General features: G+C 39.4%; 1 protein-coding gene across 1 annotated transcript; it reads right to left on the bottom strand.

Annotated features, from left to right (window-relative positions):
• Positions 1 to 1,167: 1,167 nt before the first annotated feature.
• Gtpbp10 (GTP binding protein 10) lies at positions 1,168 to 21,638 on the bottom strand. Its single transcript, XM_052720835.1, has 10 exons — positions 21,533 to 21,638; positions 19,420 to 19,613; positions 18,065 to 18,156; positions 17,256 to 17,400; positions 13,596 to 13,669; positions 11,586 to 11,638; positions 10,392 to 10,499; positions 9,682 to 9,759; positions 8,633 to 8,756; positions 1,168 to 5,775 (listed from the first exon to the last, which is right to left on the bottom strand). Exons 1-10 carry the CDS (start codon positions 21,563 to 21,565, stop codon positions 5,567 to 5,569), a joined length of 1,110 nt encoding a protein of 369 aa, XP_052576795.1. The 5' UTR covers positions 21,566 to 21,638; the 3' UTR covers positions 1,168 to 5,566.
• Positions 21,639 to 22,869: the final 1,231 nt, after the last annotated feature.

Below are 22,869 nucleotides of genomic sequence, written 5' to 3'. Positions count from 1 at the left end.
ACAAGTCTGTCCAAGACCAGAAACCATGCAGTCTCCAAGCAGAGCTGGAGGAAATTGGTCTCCAGTGCACAAGTCTTATCACCCCATTCCTGGTTCTGGCCCCAGCTTCTCTGCCTCCTGGGTGTGGATGAGGTGCCTCATGACCCCTCTCCTCCCACGCCTGCGCCACCATGATGGGCTGGACCTCTCAAATAGGAGCCAGAGTCAACCCTTCCTATGTTCCCTTTTGTCAGTGTGTCACCATGATGAGAAAGGTGACACAACCAATCCTCTGTCTTCAGAATCAGCAATGGCTGGCCAAGGCTTTCTCACACCTCACCGTTCTGAAACTTCTTCCTTCTTAATATCCTGTGATGACTTGGGCACACCTGTAAGATGTCACAATTCTATGGACCTGATTAGCAATTTTAATTTCACCCCAAACCTAACCCCCCCACATACACACCTTGCCATGTCACATGACATGTTCAGATTCTGGAGAAGAGGATGTGGTTACCTTTAGGAAATATTCTGCCTATCATATTCTTAACAACCTCTTCCATACCAAATTCAAAAATCTGTTTTTTGAGTTTTCTCTTTTTTCTTTCCCCACTTTTTTTTTTTTTTTTTTTTTTTTCCGAGACAGGGTGTCTCTGTGTAGTTTTGCGCCTTTCCTGGAACTCACTTTGGAGACCAGGCTGGCCTTGAACTCACAGAGATCCGCCTGCCTCTGCCTCCCGAGTGCTGGGATTAAAGGCGTGAGCCACCACTGCCCGGCTCTTTCCCCACTTTTTAAAAACTCCTTTTCCTTGGACTTGACAATGCTGCCATTCCTGTTTCCAATTTCTCTGGTTAGTTCCTCGCCAACCTTTTGCTTTCATTTTCTCCCCCAATCTCTATAGAATTGGCAGCAGGCTGGTCCTCCTCTCCCCCTCTGTCAATACACTTTCTTGTGTGTGTGTGGGGGGGACCAACCTATTTTCTCACATCGTTGGCCCAGACCTGCTGTCACTTCAGTATATAATCACCATACATGTGTCTGACTGCCAGGGCTTCACTTCCACCACTGGCCAATACCAATGAACTGCACCCGCTGTGGTATTCACCAAGTCTTTACCACGTGAGTTTCACTTTATTACCCGTTTTCATTGATGTATTTTCCACACTTTACTTAAATTAGGAACCACATCTTGTTTCCTCCTTTACTGAACAAAGAAAGCAAGGGAAGACAGTTCTGAGTAAGTTAAACAGACAACACTTTACAGCTCTAAAGCACCTAAGTGTGGTGGCACATGCCTATAGCTACTTGTCTGAGGAAGGAGGATCATTTTAGCCCAGGAATTCAAAAGCCTCCCTGAGCAGTGTAGAGTGTCAATCTAAAACAAAACAAAACACAGCACAGGAAAAGAGAAAAGTTTCTTTTGATGCATGTTCAAAAACTGTTAAGAATCCATAGTATAGTCCATAATAGGAAGTATGGCAGCACATTTCATTTTATGTAGGTACGGTATCGGGGATTGAACCTATGGCCTCACGCATGCTAAGCACTCTGCCACTGACTGATATCCCCAGCCTTAAAAAGCAAAGCACAACTGCATTCATTCATTTTTCAGTCAGGATTCTATGTAGCCCAGGCTGGCCTTGTCTTATCCTTCCTGCCAAGTGGCTGGGGTTACAGAGATACGCTACCATCCTGCAGCACACTTCTACTCTGTAATGAAGACACCTGAGGAGAGGAAGGACGGGATGATACAGAGGAAAGTGTCTAGACGTGAGGCAATGAAGGATCTGCCTGTACCTGTTTTCCAGTTTTTAAACCTTTCAGTGTAACCATGACGACTACCACTATTACCTCCTGCCCCAGTTTTTAAAAGACTTTTGCCTTAAACTTTTGAAGGAATACATTACAAATTTGGAATTATAACATGAATGGTTCTTTGAAACAGATTAGCTTTTGTGGTCTAGTTTTATAGAAAAATCCATCTATATTAATCATACAGTTCTTACTATTGTTCTTGATGCCAAATGGTACCACTTCCGGGAAAGATTTGTTTTGAAACTGAGGTTCAATTATTATATAGTACTCTTGTTTCCCCCCTTACAATGCAGCTGACTAGGGGCTTTAGTTATTTTATTTAATCATGTTTCAAATCCTTTTAGTAAGAGCTTTGACTCAACATCTGTCCTTGATTTCAAACAGTCTCCATATCCTGTAATTTGTAGCAAACCATATACAAATAGAAATAAATGTACATTTTAGCTGTATAATTATGTGGTTTTGCTTAATATAATAAAATTATACCAGTCTTTTCAAGACTTTATATAGAAATAATATCAAAATTATGTTTGATAACCAATAAAAAAATAAAGTTAGAAAACACTGGCAATTTCAAAAAGACACATTGGTATATGAGGTCCTGAACAAAGGAAGCTTTTGTCCTTTGCTTTCAACTTTGAACACACTCAGAGTTTAAAAAACAAATGGGAAAAAATACTTTGTCACATATTGCTTCAAAATTAGTTACAATATAAACCACATATCCTGTTCTTCAAATTCCAAGTATTTCAAAGGTCATGATTCAGACAGCAGCTATGCTTCACATAGCTTGTATCTGGGCATCCCAGTCTTAGTTTCTACTTAAGATACTTTAATGATGTGTACAAAGAGGATAACTTCCTCTACAGTCTTCCAAGTATCTGGTAACTACTAATTAATAAACTGTCACATGGTGAAAACATTTAAAAATTATAATTTGCCCCAAATGAGTGGGTGGGTATGGTCAGAAATAGTACCTAAATTACCCCTCCTTTTCATACTGATCATAGCCAACAGAGGTAATGAAATGACCTTACTTGTTTCTCCTAAGTTATCCACAGGGAATTTCCAATATTTAAAATTATCTTTCTTCTATGCCCTTTTCCATTTCCATAGCCTGCTTTCTATTCTCCTTCAACTAGTTAACAACACCCATGGGAAGATGAAAATGAAACCACTGGTTGATATGCTCCCTACCTGCCAAGTTCTAATCAGAAAATAATAAGAAATCAAAAATATAATATACATCCCTCACAAAGGACAAAATCAGATCAACCACAGACTCTTGACTTCACCCCACGAAGCTGTCCTCGACCCTACCTGTCAGTCAGAAAACAGCTGAAGGGCACTGATGGGCTAGATGGAAACAAACTCAGCCGCGATCATGTAAGCTCACCAGGGTAAACTCCTCAGCCTGACTTCTGTGCTGTGAAGCAGGCCATGCCAGCTCCCTGCAGCTTCTGCTGTGCAGTACAAGCAGGGCCTGTTTGTTCTCTGTAGCCCTGCACATGCAGCACCCTGCACAGGACTCAAGAGATACTCGTGTAATGAAGAAAAAGGGACACAAGGACTAGTCCAGGCACTAGAATGAGAAGTAAGCATAGGGAACAGAAACTAGAATCAAATTGAAATAATATTTATAAAAGTACCCACATTATTAAAGTCAGAAAAAATTTAAGTCCAGTCAATATACTATTAAAAAAACAACACTATTTCTTAGAAGGGGTCAATTATCACAATTGTTACTAAGCTACACACTAAATTATCAATTTTTAACAAATAAAATACATTATTAAAGAAAGGGGCTGGAGAGGTGGCTCAGCACTGGCTCCTCTTGCAGAGCACCTGGGTCTGATTTCCAACACCCACAAGATGGCTCACAACTGTAGGTAATACCAGTTCCAGGGTATTCAACACCCTCTTCTGGACTCTACAGGCACTACACTCATATGGCACACAGACTTGGCTGCAGGCAAGCACCAGTACACACAAAATAATAAAATTAAACGTATTATGAAAGAACAACATTTTTGAGACATGGTCCCACTATGAAGTCCAGACTAGCCTAGAACTTGCTAAGTTGCCCAGGAGGTCTTCAACACAAAATGGCTAAAGGCCCGCACTACCATGGACCATCATGCTTGGCCCAGGAATATTTTAAAGCTCATTAACTGTCTGCTACTTTGTAAAAAGAAAGAAAAAGAGCAAAAATTTCCATAAAAACATAAGCTAATTCCAGTGCTTCCTCTGGGAAAGACTGAAGTGTCTTAGCAAACAGAAATGTCTTTGCCTCATACTCCTGTATACTGCTTGAATTTTTTTTTTTTACAATTTTTTTAAAGTGAATGTTTACATTTTATAACAAATTTCACCTAAAGGAAAAATCTCTACTTGTAAGTATTGTTTAAATACTTTAAGTAGGAATTAAGAAAATGCATCTTCCTGGAAGGTAGGCTTACCCATCAATTACATGAATCATTTACTCTTCCTAGAAACTCAAATGGCGAACATATGCTACCTAATTTGAAAAATAATGTAATAAAGAGGGGGTAGTTGTGAGAAACTTTAAAATCTAAGTAATTTAGTCAGTGAGGTCTCCTATTTCCTGAACTGTCCCCTTTGACCCGAATAGCCATTAGTCAGACCATGAGGTTGAGTTCCCACCAATGGGATGAGACCCAGTCATCACCCACAACAGGGATAAAATATAGGAGCCGTGTTGGTCTCAGTGTGCATGCTAGCCCAGTTTCGGTCTTGTGGATGTTTTTTGCAAAAAGAAATTGCTTTGCTGAGCTAACACCAGAGGAGGAAGAGGAAAATTTCTCTTCCTGAGTGATGGCACATATATCAGGAAACTACTCATAAAGACTATCTTAAAAACATGGGCTGGAGCCGGGCGGTGGTGGCGCACGCCTTTAATCCCAGCACTCGGGAGGCAGAGCCAGGCGGATCTCTGTGAGTTCGAGGCCAGCCTGGTCTCCAAAGCGAGTTCCAGGAAAGGCGCAAAGCTATACAGAGAAACCCTGTCTCGAAAAACCATTAAAAAAAAAAAAAAAAATGGGCTGGGCGGTGGTGGCACACGCCTTTAATCCCAGCACTCGGGAAGCAGAGGCAGGCAGATCTTTGTGAGTTCAAGGCCAGCCTGGTCTACAGAGCGAGATCCAGGAAAGCTGCAAAGCTACACGGAGAAACCCCGTCTTGAAAAACCAAAAAAAAACCATGGAAAAAATTTTAAATTAATGTAACTGCAATATCATTTTTACTTGACACATAAAAACTATACATGCATCTTTATCATACAAAGCATGTTTTGAATTACAGAATCAAGCTAATTTAAAATAAATTTTCTCAGATTTTCTTTGTGGTCAGAACAGTTAAAACCTATTTTCTTATAAATTTTCAAAATATGATACATTGTTCTAACTATAAACCACCAGCTACACAACAGATCTGCAAAGCGTAGCTGAAACTTTGTATCTTTTGAGCAACATCTCTTAACCTTCTATTTCCTGCTCCTTAATAGTCATGACTTTTCAAGATTCCTACCTGTTCAATTTGTTTTTTAAAGATTCCACATGTGAGATTACGTGATATTTGTCTTGCTGGGCCTGCCAGCTTCTTTGAACATAATGCATTCCAGGCTCATCTGAGTCTTAAATAACATGATCTCCTTCTTCGTTAGAACCCAATGGTATTCCAGCACTACATTACACTAGATTTTAACGCTGTCCTTTTTGGAAAGAGAAACAGCACACTTTGGTGTGGCTCACTCTAGGATGCTGCACTGGAAATCTGCAAATTAAGCAACTGTCTCCTATGAAATGCATCGCTGTCTTTGCTGTCCTGCTCGTCCAGTGACTTTCTTATACAGCTCTTCAACTCTTCAATCCCTTCCCCAGTAACTGCTGAGATGGGGATGATATGTTGGAACTCCACAGCCTTCTCTGGAAGCATGTTTTTTTCAAATAAATGCAGGAAACCTGAAACAAAGAATAGGTGGTTTTTATGCCTTTTTGAAAAGTAAATCAACACTGCGGAGAGGTTTGACTGGAGAAGCAAGGAGCTGACAACTTAGCACCAGGACTCCTCCCCTGCGCCGCCCTGTCTCACCAGCTCTCGGGGTCTTTGTTTCATACTGACAATGGTGGTTCTTAGTACATGGTAAGCACTTGGTAAGGAACTGTAGGAGAAATTGATTTTAAACCACATGAACAATAAATATTAGATAAATCATGACAACACTTAAAGGAATAATAAGATGTGCTTGAGGAGGCTGAATGAAATGAGGCAATATAAATACCCTGAAAGGAAGCTTCCATAAAAACAATGACATCATTTGGAACATTCTGGCTTGTCTCAGTACAAACATAAGCTTTAACTTCCCTCAGGTACAGGCTTCTCACTATTTAAATGGAGACCAGGATCCACATTTGAAAATGAAGCATAAGGCCGAATGGTCCAAGGGCAGAATACTTGAGTCCAGTCAATCACTTAGGGGCTACCAGAGCTGCATGACTTTATCTTCTCCCTAACATCATGGCTGTGGGGTGTGAGGTGAAAGGGGACAGCAAACTGACTGGATGGCCAACTGTCATATAAACTAAAACGGGTAGATTGAAATTATCATGGAGCCTGACTTCTCAGAGTTAGATACCCCCAAGAAAGTCCAGAGAGGCAAACTCAAGAGCTGCAGTGGTCCAGAGTACACAGACTCTTGAGTGACCCTCATTTTTAGTACCACCAACTGCAAAGAGAACTACTGACCCGATAGAGCGAGTGTTATTAAGGAATGAAGACTATTACGGAGTATTTATGTCCCAGGACTAATTTACTAACTCAGGAACAGTTCTAACATGTATATCATGTAGGGGAATGATTTTCAAGAGAAGAAAAATGACCTTAGTGCTGTCTGCTAATCCTAGTATATTAAAGTCTGTTTTCCCAATTATCATCACTCCAGTAATAGAAAGGAGAGAAATCAGTATTCTTCAAAGCAGATGGCCACTTGCCATTTGTAGATGAGGCCTTCTCCTAGACCCTGAAGTTGAAACTATCATCACCACAGGATAACAGTGTTTTACAACAGTCAGTTTTCCAAACTGTGGAGAGTCTCTGTGGTGGTTTGAATAAGAATGACCCCTGTAGGCTCATACATTTGAATGTTTAGTCACCACAAGTGGAAGTCTTTGCTAGGATTAGAAGGATTAGGAGGTGTGGCCTTGTTGGAGGAAGTACATCAATGGGGGTAGGCTTGGCATTTCAAAAAGCCCACATAGGGCCCAGTGTTTGTCTGTCTCTGTCTGTCTTTCTGCCTGTGGATCAGGATGTACCTCTCAGATACTGCTCTAGTGCCACACCCCTCCCCCATGATGATAATGGACTAAGCCTCTGAAACTGTAATCAAGGCCCCAGTTAAATGCTTTCCTTTGTAAGAGTTGCCTTGGTCATGGTGTCTCTTCATAGCAACGGAACAGTAACTAAAACAGTCCTTTTAAGTTTTTTATATAGTGGAAATATTTCCATTTAAGAAATTACAGACAAATCCTTTAGTCACAGGATTTATTTTCTATGTCACATAAACACAGGACTAAATGTTCTTTTCTAAAAACTAGTATTCTTCAGAGTTACTAAATTTACGTTAATAAAACCAAAAAACCTCTTAAAACTACCAGCTCTTGGGCTGGAGAGATGGCTCAGCAGTCAAGGGTACTGGCTGCTCTTCCAGAGGACCCAGGTTCAGTTCTAGCACGGTAAGTAACAACTGTGTATAACTCCAGTCCCAGACCTGATGCCTTCCGCCAAGCATGCACACGGTACACAGACATACACACAGATAAAACAGCCACACATATATAAAATCTCAAAACACAAGTAAACCCTACTAGGTTTGTTAAAGTACAGTGTGCACTCGTGAGATGATAAAACTGCTAATGCTTCAGAGGTAGTTGCTGACTTTTTCTCCTTTTACCACATTTCCTGTGTTTTGGTTTTGTTTCCTTTTTTTTTAAGGTTTATTTTATTTTTAGCTGGTCACGATGATACACAGCTTTAATCCCAGCACTCAGGAGGCAGAGGTAGGTGGATCTGTGAGTTTAAAGCCAACCAGGTCTACACAGATTTCTAGGCCAGTCAGCTATATTACAAAACCCTGTCTAAAAATAAGAAAAGAAAAAAAAAACTCAAGAAACAAACAAACAAAAGATTTATTTTATCTCTAATTAAGTACATGAATGGATGTCTGGGTGTGTAGATGTATGGGTGAGCACAAGAGGCATCAAACCCTCATCAAGCTGGAGTTCCAGGTAGTTATGAGGCCCCTGACATAGATGCTGGAAACCAAACTCTGGTCCTCCACAAGAACGGCATAGGCTCTCAATGGTTGAGGCATCTCTAGGCCCTCTCTTGCACCCGTTAAAGCTCCGCATAAATTTTAATTCTTTATAAAGTCTAACCTTTTTGGACCAAAGTAATCTTTCTTTTCTTGCTCTAACGTAACTGTATCACTCATGTTGAGACTTGATAATGACTGGTCAGTGCTATTTCAGTGCTTATACATTTTATGTTCTTTCTTCAAATGTAGTTTCTCAGAGTAGAAATGACTGGCTTTCTTTCCCGTTGATTTTTGCTGTCATTGGTCATGGTAGTACAGACCTATAATCCCAGTACCTGGGAGGTGGAGGCAGGAATTCAAGGTGGTAAATTTGAAGCCAGCCTGAGCTACAGGAGACGCTGTCTCAAAAACTTAAGCCCTCCACCAAAGAACAAAAGTGCAAAGGCCCGAGAGACATTCTCTGCATACAGTTAGTACTGGGGGACAGGAGAGTTCATGAGCTATACCTGCAGGGTTCTGGAGCTGCTCCATCAGTTCGTCCAGTTTAACCTGGGCGTCGGGCAAGTCCATCTTATTAATTGCCAAGAGTGCAGGTTTTGTCTGCAGTTCCTCTTTGTACAACTCCAACTCCTTTAAATGAAAAGAAAAACCAAAGAATTTTTTTAACAGTATATATATAAATGAAGGTTATGGTGATATTTCTTTAATGACCTGGGTAACCTATAGCTCATTCATATCACCACAAAGCAATAAATCCCAATAACTATAAAACAAAGGAAATTCAGAAAATGCTACTTGCTAAACCATGTGAATAAGATGTTAGCTCACATGACTTTCCACAAGCAGCTGATTTTGTGTCTCGAGTCAAATGCAAGTAACTAGACTCAAGAGAGAAAAGACTTAGGCCAATAATAACAATTTAATACTGTGGCATTCTTAGAAAAGGTGTATGTACTTAGGAGTAAATTTCATAAAGTTGTGGGGGTGGTTAAAGAACTAAAAGAAAAAAGATTGTTTTTTGTTTTGTTTTGTTTTTTGCCTCTTACTTTGAGTAAGTAAGTAGTATGCCTAGTAAGTATCCAGTCTAAAGCATAAACAAAAGATCTGGCTATCAGTTACAGATTTGGCAGTCAAGGGTACATTCATTGTAAGCAATGAGAAATAATGACAGTAGGTAAGATTACAAAACAACTCTCAATAATCTTGCCTAAATGGTAAGACATGTGCTGGGATTAGAGCTTAATGGTGGAATGCTTGTGTAACATTCATGGTTTGATCATTACCTCCAAAAAAAGAAGAAAAACAAAAAGTGAGGAGAGTTTTTAAGTGGAGAATGTTTCAAGAAGACAGACACTAGAGCAGAAGCAAGATAAGATGTGAGGGATATGGAGCTTGAGAGGGTGTTACCCATGGAATAATGAGGAATGTATGAATACTGAAGAAATGGAAACGGCAACTTTGATTCTTTAACTGAATACAATCTTTTAAAAGGTGGTTATTCTGGTTACTATACATGGGAAACTAGCTCCAGAACACAGCAAATAAAAAAACTTACTTTTGTAAGAAGTATTATAGTTTCAAAGGCAGTTCTGTATGGAGTTACAGAAGAAAGCTGAAATCCAGAAATATCAACCTAAAAGGAGAGAAGAGAAAACCCAGAACATAAAATGGTTACTCAGGTCTATGCTTAGCAACGTCTTCTCTCTCAATAATTTCAACAAAGAATAATTTCTCAATCTATATTTTACTGGCAATTGAGTCATTAAGTGCAAGGACAGAAACTGAGTTGTCATGCGAACTATAAGCATCACTAAAGCATCACCCACTAAGAACAAAAGAGATACTATAGAAGAGTGTGCTAAAATCTCAAGGAATCAAATCTTGGTAAGTATGGCCAAATGTGCATACAATATTTCCATGCCCATATTATAAACAAATATTACCTACTGATTTGTCCCCCATTGAAACAGACTTACTGGAGTGATATTTACTAGTACAGTCATGTACCATTTAATACCAGGGCTGCATTCTGAAAACACGTCCAATAACTTCATCACTATGTGAATTTATGGAGTGTGAACACACATCTAAGATGGCTGTGATGTCACCAGGTTGTAAAAGCCTCTGATGCCCATAAGATACATAACAGACCATCAATAATGAAAACAGGGTTTTGTGGCACATTATCTTTAATCTTTCTTACAAAGTACTTCTAGGAAAACCAAGTTAATTTATTTGAACCTCACACTGGTATGTATGACTTACAACAAAAAGCAGTTGTCTGGTTCTCTCTAAATGCTTGAGGAATTTGTGGCCCATTCCTTTGTTCATATGTGCTCCTTCTATCAAACCTGGGAGATCAGCTACTGAAATCTAATACAAAAGTAATGATTTGAGGAGAAAGAAAAATAGATGAAAACCAAGTTCAATTATTCCCAAATTTTCATATTTCATATATAGTTTCTAATTAATCACTCTATGACATCTTTGAAATAAACATGTTAAAATGGTTTATCAGATATTTGGGTCCCATTTTTAACTCATTACTCTATCAACCTATACATATTGTGGGCTTAGTTTAATATGTATTACTTTAACAGTTATTAATAAGGTAAGTTTGTAATTTTCTTTTCACAAATAATTAATTCTTGTATGCATATGTTTTAATGTGTCTTTTGGTTTCTTTCACTGAGGAATATGTACTCAAGATCTTCTAAATCTTTTCACGGCCTCATAATTAATTTTTAGAACTGACTATTCCATTCTACAGATGTAACAGTTTATCCATTCATATACTGAGAGATTCTTGATCATTTCCAAGTTCTAGTAATTATGAATAAAGCTTCTCTGTGGATAGGAAGAAGCTCTATAGTTCTTTCTTATGAAGAATGCAAAGCAAACCTCAATGAAACCTTTTCCCAGAACCAGAAAGTTGGAACGAAACAGTTCCCATGGAAGCACTATCATTTCTATAGAAGAGCTTTCAGGAACTGGAGATTAACAATTCACTGGGGTAGTAAAACATGGGCATGACAAGATAAGACAAGATACAGATTAGGGACGACATAATTCTATAGGGATGACATGAATGTAACATTTGGAAGAACAAGAATTAAATTCATGTTTTACTATAATAATGCTGAACAGAATAATGCTGAATAGTTTTACTTATCATAAACAACAACAATCTGTCTTTTCCTCCAAGACCAAGCTGGAGAGATGGCTCAGTGGCTAAGAGCATATACTGTTCTTGCAGAGGATCCAAGTTCAATTCCCAGCACCCAAATCATGCAGCTCACAACTGCCTGTAGTACCACCTCCAGTGACTCTGATACCCATTTGACCTTATATAAACACATACTTAAATAAATAACAATAATATATATTTTTTAAAAGTCATACTACCAAAAAAATGGTAACTTCTAAGCATGTGTTATGTTTTGCTTTAAAAACACCAACCTGTTTGAAATCATTGTACATAATCTTTCCAAGTTCAGGCTTTAGTGTTGTAACTGAAGGAAAAAGGACAGTACAATAAGGAAAGAATAAAAGACTAATTCTCTAGAAAAATGGCAACATTGTATATAGAATGAATAGTATCTACCTTCTGAATATCTAGTCCCATTTTAATGTGTTAAAATGGAAACTACAGTTATCTCTGTTGTTCACACTGTACTTTAAAAGACAGAGAGACTTCTGTGCTCTGGCCTCAAGTGCTGTTGCATGGCCAGGAGCAGCTTGAGAACGTTTAGGGGCTCAGAATTTAGGTTCTGATCACAATCACTGATTCTGCAGTACAAATTTTCTTTCCTTTCTCCTTAAAAAGTCATTGCCTTTATGTATGTATTTACTTGGGGGAGGGGCTTGTGCATGGAATGGTATGGAACGGTCAGAGAACCTACAGGACTCGCTTCTCTCCTCCCACCAGATGTAGTAACACTCAGGGTTTGGTGGCAAGTACCTTTGCCCACTAAGCCACCTCACAGGGCTGAGTGAAGTTCCTCTAGTCTGTTCTCACTTGAGCTGTTCTCATGCCTTGTTGTTTTACACTAGCCCTCTCCTAGGACGTTTTTGTCTTTCCTTCTGTTGTGGTGAATCTGGCTTGTCAACTTGACAACCCCGAGGAAGGGAACTCTCAACTGAAGAGTTACTGGCCTGTAGGCATGTCTATGTGAGACATATATATATATAAACATAATTTTTAAACTGCTGACTGATGGCGAAGGGCCCAGTCTACTGTGGGCAGTGCACCTGAAAAGGTGGTCCTCGGTTATATAAGAAGGGCAGCTGCACAAGCCAGAGCAGCAAGCCAGTAAGCAGCATTCGTCTGTGGTCTCTGCTTCAAGCTCCCGCCCTGAGGTCTGCCTTGGCTTCCCTTGGTGACGGGTTATAACCTGTGAGCCACACAAATCCTTTCCTTCCCAAGCTGATTTGGTCAGGGTGTGCATCACAGGAAGAGAAGGCAAACTAGAATCCCTCCACTGTTCGTCTAAGGAGTCTCATGTGTTTGAATGGCTAAATATTACTTTCCAGATTAATGCCATTCTGTGCTTTTTTGTTTAATAACGGCAAATAGTCTATCAGATTCACTCAATACCTTTAACCTACTCTTTTACTGTATCTCATCTATCTACTGAACAAGCATATTAATTAGATTCATTAATGCTTTATGCCAATCAATTTCTATATTATAGGCTAAGAAAACTTTTGGAAAGTCTATTTTATCCATTGCACAAAGTCTTCCAAATACTCTTATGACATTTAATAAGATAAAAAACAACCCGCATAGTCTGTGCAATTTGATCTGATTTGAATCTCATTTCTCTCTGTCTCTTACTTCATTTTCTCTAGATAAACTTCCTTGTAACTACTAAGCTGTGTACAGGCTGTTTTAATGACTTAAAGACCCTTCACCTCTATTCTAAGGCACTGATTAATCAAATTATTATTCATATCTCAGCCAAGCACATTCTATCAAGGTCTACACTTACTTACACTTTTTAACAAAACGCTTTCATTCCCTTATATTTATCATTGAAATGTATACATTCCTTTCTCCTTTAGTATAAGTACAATTATAAGTCTAAGTATAAATAAAATTGCTGGTTTTGCTCATCAGTTTTTCTAGCAGTATAACCTAATATGGTTCCTAGAAATAAATCCTCATAAAATTAATAAAAATATTCATCTCTGTTTCCTAGTATTTATCACAGTGTGGAACAAGAGCTAAGTAGCTTATAAAATCCTATGTAAAGCAAATAGTGATTGTGCAACAGAGAAATAAATGCAGCAAAGTTCCTAACAAGGACAGGAAACTTTTGTGAGGACTGTTGTGGTCTGAAAGAATAAAAAGAAATGCATGGAATCTAACTGCTGAAAGCTTTCAAACTAAAGCTAACCTCAGAGTTTTATTATTCTTATGCAAAGAAAATTTACCCTCACATATTAAAATACACCAATTATACTTACATGCATAATCTGCAATCACAGGCTTTGCATGGGAAACCCGACTTAGTAAAGAGGATTTTCCAGCATTTGGGAATCTGAAATAATATGTCACATATATACATTATATGCGTTATAACAATATAATGCATATATCCATTATAACAAATACCAGAATTACTAATCGTTCCACATTTCTGAATTCCCAATATTTCAAATGTTTACAGCTTTAGTTGGGGGCGTGAACCTGGAGAATGGGGTCTAAAAATGAGATGGACTAAAGTCTCATGCAATAGTCAGCTTTATTCAAAATATCAGGCAATTTATACTCTGAGAGATGAGAAGAATCACTTGAGTGTCCAGTCACAAGGACAAGCCACAAGTGGTAAAGACAGGTTTTCCCATAGAGGCATATGAATAATAACAGCTGAACCTGGGAGGAACAGGAAAACACATTCCAAGAACAATTATGTGTTTTGAAGAAACTGAGATCACAAGACTCTTGTCTTGTTTTCTTGGAGTTTTCTCACAAGCACTCAGAATTCTCACACAACTCCATTCTTGGACTGTGCTCCAACATCAAGAAATAGATTTCCTACCAAGTGGTGGTGGCACACACCTTTAATCCCAGCACTCAGGAGGCAGGCGAATCTCTGAGTTCAAGATCAGCATGGTCTACAGAGCTAGTTCCAAGACACCAGAACTACATAGAGAAACCCTGTCTCAAAGAGCATCCCTCAAAAGAAGTAGATTTCTTGAATATTTCTGGAATTAAGATTAGAATATCAGGGGTACAGCTCAGTAGTAGAATCAGTACTTTGCATTCAAGAGGCCTAGGATTTGTCATCTTTTCTTCACAAGATTGTAAGTCCAAAATAATATTGGAAAACTTGAGAAAATATACTTATGAATAAAGATACGAATTTGAGAATTAAGAGAGTGAAGTGCCTGTTTTTTTCTTTACTTATGTAAATAAAATAAATAATTCAGGGCTGGAGAGAATGGCTGAGGGCTTAGGAAGAGTTTACACTGCTTCTACAGAGAAAATGAGTTTGGTACTCAGCATCCCTCCTGGGCAGCCCACTAGTGCTTACATGTGATCCAGCTTCCAAAGGACCTGGCACCTCACACCCCCACATGTACTGGACTCACATGCAGACACAACTGCATACACACAATTACAAACGAGTTCTTAAAGCTCAAAACCTTGTAATTCACTCTCTCTCTTTTTAATTAATTCGTCTTCCTGTATATGGGTGTTCTGCTTGTATGTCTATATGCCACATGTGTGTCTTGTGTCTGCTGAAGCCAGAATAGGGAGATGGAGCCCCTGGGAGTTACAGAGAGTTGTGTATTGCCATGTGGATGCTGGAAATTGAACTGGGGTCCTCTGAAAAAACTGTCAATGCTCCTACCCGCTGACCCAGCTCTTTAGCCCCACAATTCACTATCTTTAGCCAAACATTGACATTATTTAATTTTTTTTAGATTATGAACATTTTCAAACACAGATAAAAATACAGAATTAATAGAGTAATCACCTAGCTTCAATTAATATTAATACATTATCAATACAATATTTATTTTTAAAAAAATTTTGAGATAACACAATTAAAACCTTTCTTCCTTGCCTTTCCTCCCTCCAAAGTGTCCCATATACTCCTCCCCACTCTCCTTCAAATTCGTAACCTCTTCTGTCATTAACTGCATGCATGTGTGTATGTATCCACACACACATATTCCCAAATGTAACCTGCTCAGTCCATACATTGTCACTCGTATGTGTTTTCATACACACAGCAGTTAGCTACATTCCTGGTACTGGCAATGATATCCCTTATTGAGTGTGTCTTAAATCCAATCGGAGAGCTGTTGCTTACTGCCAATGTACGCATGACACTGCTGCATCTTTAGGGTTATGTGCCATGCTGGTTATTGATATGGCTCACAGGCACCACAGCTGGGTAGAACTGGGTTGCCTTCCTCTTTTGGAAGCTTGCACGGTGCTTTCTGATTGCATGAAAGCTAGTTCTCAGAGAGGAGGCATTCAGGTCAGTTGCAGCTCAGGGATCTCCAATTTTTAAAATCTGGTTGTTTGGCTACAAATCCAAATAAAGCCTTGGCATCATAATTAGCTTGAGTGTCTCTGAAATCTCTTTTTCATATAAGCTTCCCTTCCATTTTGCTTCTCTTTTGCAATTTATCTTATTTTTTTAATATTTCTCTTTTTTTTAAGACTTATTTATAATGTTATGTATACAGTGTTCTAACTGCATGTCAGAAGAGGGCACCAGATCTCATTACAGATGGTTGTGAGCCACCGTGTGCTTGCTGGGAATTGAACTCAGGACCTCTGGAAGAACAGCCAGTGCTCTTAACCTCTGAGCCATCTCTCCAGCCCCTGCAGTTTATTTTTAAAGAAACTGGGTCATTGGTCCTATAGAGCTTCTTTTCTACAGTTTAGAATTTTCTGCTGCCATGCACACAGCATCATTTAATATACTCCTTTGCCCTGGATTCTATAAGCTTTGTTCCCCTAGAGAACCCTGACTAATTCAGGATGCCTTGAATTTTCTTTTTTGGAAGAATATTTCATAGTTGACTGACCTGATTTTAAACTGTATGACATTAAGAACAACTTGGTTAATATACAACTTACCCAGCCAACTTTCTAGTGACAAACATTTATATTGCTTCTAATTTTTGCAATTATAAATAACTGTAAAAATATGTATGTAACAGCCATCAAGAGGCCATCGAGATGGCTCAGTGGGTAAAGTCTGACTTCTATTTGATCCCTGGGATTTACACATGTGCTGTGGCAACTGCATGCCCATTCATATATACACAACACAAATAAATCTAATAAAAATGTGTATACAACTGGAGAGATATATATTACTAACTGATATTTTGGAATGGTAGGATTAATAACTAAATTGTTCTTTTATTTTCTTTCTGCAAAAAATTTAGATATTTGTCTTACTTTTTTCTAAAACTTTTAAGCAAGGGGCTGGAAAAATGGCACAGTGGTCAAGAGCATAGGCTGCTCTTCCAGAGGACCTGGGTTCAATTCTCAGCAACCACACATGCCTTCTTCTGGTCTCTGAGGATATCAAGCACACAAGTGGTACACAGATATACATGAAGGCAAAACACCCATACATATAAAATAAAATAAAAATTAAACAATATGATGATTATCTTAAATCTTTTTATCTTTAATTTGTTATTGTAATAAATGTCTACATGAGTAAATATGAGTTTAAAATATATGATCACTTTAAAGGTTTTTGACTTTACTGCTAAATTTCCCTTATGGATCCACCTTGTATTAAGTATTAAATATAAGCATTAAGCAAAAGAATTAAAATAAGGGTCACTTAAAAAATTTTCCTCAAGACCCATCCTATCTGCTATCACCCACAGGTCCCTTCTGTGATTTATCTAACCTCTCTACCCAGCCAGACCTCCCACTTCCTTCTCCAGGGTCCAACCTGGTAAGTCTCCCTGACTTCCTTATTCATGCCTTCTCCCCAACCAGGCTGACAGCCTGGGTCACATATCCAGTGCTAACATACAAATTACATAAACTAGGAATATTCACTGCCCCAATTATTATCTACATTAATTTTTTAGTCTTGGTCTGCTTGAATGTATTATAAGAATATAAATGATACTTACCCTACTAAGCCTACATCAGCTATAACTTTTAGGTCAAGGTGAATTATTCGCTTCTGGCCTTTCAAAGGTAAGAAATTTGTATGTAATTTACCACCAAGGCCACCTTTAGCAACCAGAATTCTATCTTCTTCTTTATTGAGTTCTCCTTTAAAAGGAGAGAAAGACAACAAACATTAATAAATAAAGCCAATAATATGCTATGTTTTTTTTTTCACAAATACATGCCAAGAAGTTCCAATTTAGAAATCTAAAGGGCTAAACTTAAGATTTAATTTCTTTAAAAAAATGTAACACTTTTAAAAGCAGCTCCCTAGGGCTGGCAGCTCAGAAGCAAAGTGTCTGTCGACCATGACAAAAGGCAAATAAACACTGACCCAGAACAGCATTTTTGTAAGCAGCTAAAAGGAAGCTGATATGTATGTTTTAAAACTAAGTAAGTATCCTTACCTCTTTAAAGTCATCTTAAATCTAGCAGTGAGTTTTTGAATATATTTTATGTACATTTAAAAAATCTTTAATAAGCTAGTAGCTGAAATTATAAATGTTAAAACCTTTCTTCTGTGAAATGGCTTGGTGTGCAAAGACACTTGCCACCAACCTCGATGACCTGAGTTTTAGCCCAAGAACCCACATGATGGGAGGAGAGAGCTGACTCCTGAAAACTGTCCTCCAACCTCCACAAAACAAATGTGATTTTAACATTCAAGAAAATTTTATTCTGCAAGTTAAGAAGTTATTATACTATTTTCTGAGTTAATTTTGGAAAATGAGTTCATTTCTCCTAAGCTTAGAAGCTGCAGCACACTCACCTATAACTTTACCATTTTCATCAGTTACTGAAATACCCACAGGTACAGGGATTTCATAGTCTTTTCCTTTGGGGCCCTTCAATGCACTAACTCTACAAAAAACAAAACAAAACAAAAAACATGTAATTAAATGATTTACAAAGGCAACTAGCCATCAACCCTTCTCACTAATACAGGTACTAACAGGTTAAATGCTAAAAAAAGATTATTCCTATTTTTTACATTTTATACTGTGTCCTATAAAAATAGAAACTAGTTGTTACCAGGTTAACCACTAAAAGTCATTTCAACCTGAAATGAACTAATATATTGTACAGCTAAAATACAAAGACGATTGCTTCAATACAAATAAGTCGAACCCCCACCCCCAGCAAATCCAATGAATATACGAATCTTCTAAAAAAACTGACCATAACTGGCAGTTCTTAAATTATAGGAAGTTAATAAGAGGCTACTTTACATGAAAATAAGTTGGTATAATCTTCTAACAGTAACTCCACTTGTAGGAATTTATCAAAAACTTGAATATAAGCATAGGAATAAAGAAACAGGGTCACTTATACAGAATCTACACAGGAGATCATTAATACACTGTGGCTATGGCAATGAAAAAAAAAAAAAAAGGACAAAACCAACACTAGCCTAAACTGGCAAATGATAAAATGCTAATTCCAGCCAGGCGGTCGTGGTGCACACCTTTAATCCCAGCACTCAGGAGGCAGAGCCAGGTGGATCTCTGTGAGTTCAAGGCCAGCCTGGTCTACAGAGCGAGTTCCAGGATAGGCTCCAAAGCTACACAGAGAAACCCTGTCTCGAAAAAACAAAAAAAAAAAAAACAAAAAAAAAAATGTTAATTCCAATACTGTGACACACAGCTTTCTGAATAAAATTTAGGCATGAAAAGGTTAAGTAAAAAGGAGGCTGTAAAATATTGTGCTCTTTTACCTTATTTCTTTATGCTGGATTTTATACACAAACACATAATTACATTTGTATAAACACATAAATGCATTAGGAAAGTCGATTCAAAGCAAATAAGGGTTATATCTGGGTGGAAGATTTATAAATAAAAGACTTTTCGTGGTGGTGAGTTGCAGTGGCATTGCTGAAATTTCGCTCAAGGTAAGTTTGGAAAAAAGCTGCGATTCAGATAATTCCTATTCCCATGGAGGAAAGCAAAAGGGGCCCTGGAGAATAAATGGATGAAGGTCAAAACCATCAAAATAGCCTTGTTAGGCTTTTGCTCGGTTAGAAGCACAGACGATAATTTACTTCGAATTACTAGTCAAGTTCTATATTGCTTCCCCAGAAGGGCTTGCTCTTCATCAAGCTCAAATCACTCAATAGGTACTCACCGACTGTTCGCTCCTCCTCCAGCCACAAACCGTTTCTGAGGATATTTGTTTTTAAGTTGTTTTAAAGTCATATTTTTATGGGCTACAACCCAGACGTCACCACCTCTTCCACCTTCTCCACCTAACCGAGGGTAGCCCATTCCACCACTTCCTCCCTTGGCAAAGATTCTTAGGTTATCGATGAAATTTCCATACTTAAAAAGAAAGAGGGAGAGAGAATATTTATACACCAAATGTTCTTACCAACGTAAAGGGTCTAGTTTCACTCTACTGAGGCTTCTTTCGAGAAAGAATGAAAGCTTTCTGTACAAAAAGTGCACAGCCTTTTCTTAGACCACCTCCTTTTCCAATTCCCCTCTCTTATGATCAACTGCTTCACCTATCCCCAAGGTCTCTGCCCTTTCTGTTTTCATTCTAAACCTTCTCTCCTGGGTGATCTCAGTAGGTACCAGGAACTATCACCTAGGGAAAATGTAGGCGTTTAGTAGTTTAAAACAACTGAAAAGCAGAACTGTATTTCATTTATATTTGAAACCCTGTAAAGAAGTAACTTGTTGGTGGGTACCAGTTGAATCGATGTCCCCTCCAAAACAAAATGTTATAAAAGCAACAACAAAAAATCTGTTCCCTCAAATAATTATCGAAGTTTATCCGTTCACCAAGACTGAACAAATGGATGGCTTTTGACTGTACCTGTGGTTTTCCCAGAAGCCTAACTCTTTTCCAGTACTGCTGTCCTCTAAAAACCTTGACTGTTAACTCCAAATGGTCTTTCAATGTTTCATCATCCCCTCTTAATGCATCCACTACCATGAGCCAAGAGCTCTTTCCTTTTTTTCTTAAGTGAATCTGATGTCTGAATTTTCCTCTCCAGAGAAACAATCGTGCCTTTGGGGTTTTACTGCTCATGAAGTAGCAATATTCAGAGCTGTATTCAAGTCCTTCAGCCTGTCGTCCCAGTATTATTTTTACTTGTTAGAACTTCCCCATTCTCGCGCTCCTTTCCCGCTCCTTGCTCTTTTCTATGCAATGATCTGCTCAGCCTCCCTGCCACGCTATGCACACTTTTTCCCCTACTTAGATTATCATTTCTTTTCTATCATAAACCTACTTTCTGGTGTCAGATTTCCAATGTATTCTCAAATAACAGAACTAAAATATGGCTTAAAATATGGTTTCATGATCTGAGGCATCTTTGGCACATTGCTCTCATTGACCCTTACTCTGCCTTTGCAGGCTTCCTCAGAAATTGGATTACACCTTCTGAAATCTTATTCTGCAGTTAGTGTGTCTCTGTTTCCCTCACTAAATCAGCAACCTCCTATAAAGATCTTGTGTATTAATCCAAGGCTTTCAAATTACAGAGTAATTCCTTAAATTAATATTCACATTTTTTGATAATCTGAAATACTTTTAGGTATCAGGAATATCTGGGGATTTAAAAAAGTGAAGACTGACCACCCTGATAAACTCTTGGTAAGGGCTTTTAAAGCTGTGTTTAACATGTGACTTTTTCTTTCTAGATTCGGGAGATTTATTAAGGAATCTTATTTATAAGAGCCATCTTATAATGGCTGTTAGTAACAGAGGAAGGGCTTAAGATGACGTCTAGTTTTCAAAAACCATTACTACTTAGTCCATTCTGATTTTTTTTTTAATCCAAGCAGTTGGTTACGGATTGTTATGAAAATGGATTCTTAGACAAGCACTACATAAAAGCTAAAATCTCTGTAAGAGGCACAACAATTACACACTTTGGCTTCAGAACAAGGTCTTCAGAAAGATATTGAAAGCAGTGCAAGGGAGGAAAAACGTATAAAAAGCAGGTTATGGGTACTACTTTAAACAACGAGAGCCAAAACAAAACAAACAAAAAAAGCAAAAGCCGCTGTACGCCACGTACACCGTAATCCCGGGTCTAAACCGCAGGCAGGTACCCCGACTTTCCTCCCACGTGCTTTGAGGAATTTTCTAGGAATTCCCCAAAGCGGGGCCCCAAACGGGCCGAACCACGTCAAAGACGCAAGCTTCTCCCAGGACAGAGGGAACTGAGGAACCACACCCGGAGAGCGGCGAGAAGCACCCTAGCGGGGGCAGGACCCCCAACACGGACCTTTCTCAACAACGCGCAACCGCAGCGCACCATGAGCGCGAAGGGGCACGACTCCCTCCCGCGGAACCCGCACGAAACTCGGCGCGGCGCGCCCCTGACGTCACTGCCGCCGCGCAGCTCTGACGTCACTGCTGCTCGCCGAGGTGACGCCTTAGCAGACCGGCGCGTGCGTGGTCTAGTGCGCAGGCGGAAGAGCGGCGTGCGCCCTGGGCGGTCTGCGGGTCTGGGGTGGAGGAAGGACCGTGCAATGCGGAGCTAGGTGTGAGCAGTGTGCCGAGGGACAGCAGGGCTCAGAGTAGGAGCCTCTGCAGTTAACGTTTGGAACGAAATGCACCGGAGACGGGCCTGCCTCCCACGTTTTTATGGTCGCCGAGGGAACTATGAGGTGCCAGAATTTTCTCCGAGTGCAAAACCCTTCAACAGGAGGAAAACCAAACGTGTCAAGGACACGAAGAGCCCTACAAGACTGCTGGATGCCGACCTGAGCAAACACTAGGCAACACTTAAAACTTGTGGCGCAGAAGTGTTGGAAGAAGTGCCACGATGTTAGCTCTGTAAGAAGAATCTTGGGTGCAGGGGAGGCAAACAGAAATCCTAACCTGTTCTGGGAGTCAGCCAAGAGTTTTCACCTGTGGTGAGAACTGCCCTTGTGTGAAGGCTGTTGTCCTGAGATCATAGTTACCGTTCCTTAGTTTGGGGAGGAAGCTTCAGGAAGAGTCTGAGTATCAACTTCACTCACCACCTCCCTGCGCTTTCAGTGACAAAATGTGCACAGACATACTAGAGTGGTCTCCCTACACTGCTCATTTTATTATTTTCTATCATTAGAATTACCAGGTTCAGAATGCTTCCTAGCGGAATGCGACTCGCTCATGGTCACCGGCCAGGGTAGTGCAGTCGAGAGGAACTGTAAGAAGTTTTTTGTTACGTTCTATTTTCAGTATGAGGCGTTTTATTTTTTATTTTTTTAATTTTTATTTTTTTTTTTTGCAATACAATTCAGTTCTACATATCAGCCACGGATTCCCTTGTTCTCCCCCCTCCCGCCCTCCTCACCTTCCCCCCAGCGAACCCCCCATTCCTACCTCCTCCAGGGCAAAGCCTTCCCCCCGGACTGAGATCAACCTGGTACACTCAGTCCAGGTAGGTCCAGTCCCCTCCTCCCAGGCCGAGCCAAGCGATAATGCATAGGCCCCAGGTTTCAAACAGCCAACTCATGCAATGAGCACAGGACCCTGTCCCACTGCCTGGATGCCTCCCAAACAGATCAAGCCAATCAACTGTCTCACCCATTCAGAGGGCCTGATCCAGTTGGTGACCCCTCAGCCATTGGTTCA

Source organism: Peromyscus californicus, unplaced genomic scaffold, assembly GCF_007827085.1.
Source record: "Peromyscus californicus insignis strain IS unplaced genomic scaffold, ASM782708v3 Scaffold_6__1_contigs__length_162567912, whole genome shotgun sequence".
Classification (NCBI taxonomy): Eukaryota; Metazoa; Chordata; class Mammalia; order Rodentia; family Cricetidae; genus Peromyscus; species Peromyscus californicus.
The sequence above is the reverse complement of the archived record's forward strand: the minus strand, read 5'-3'. Positions and strand labels throughout refer to the sequence as shown.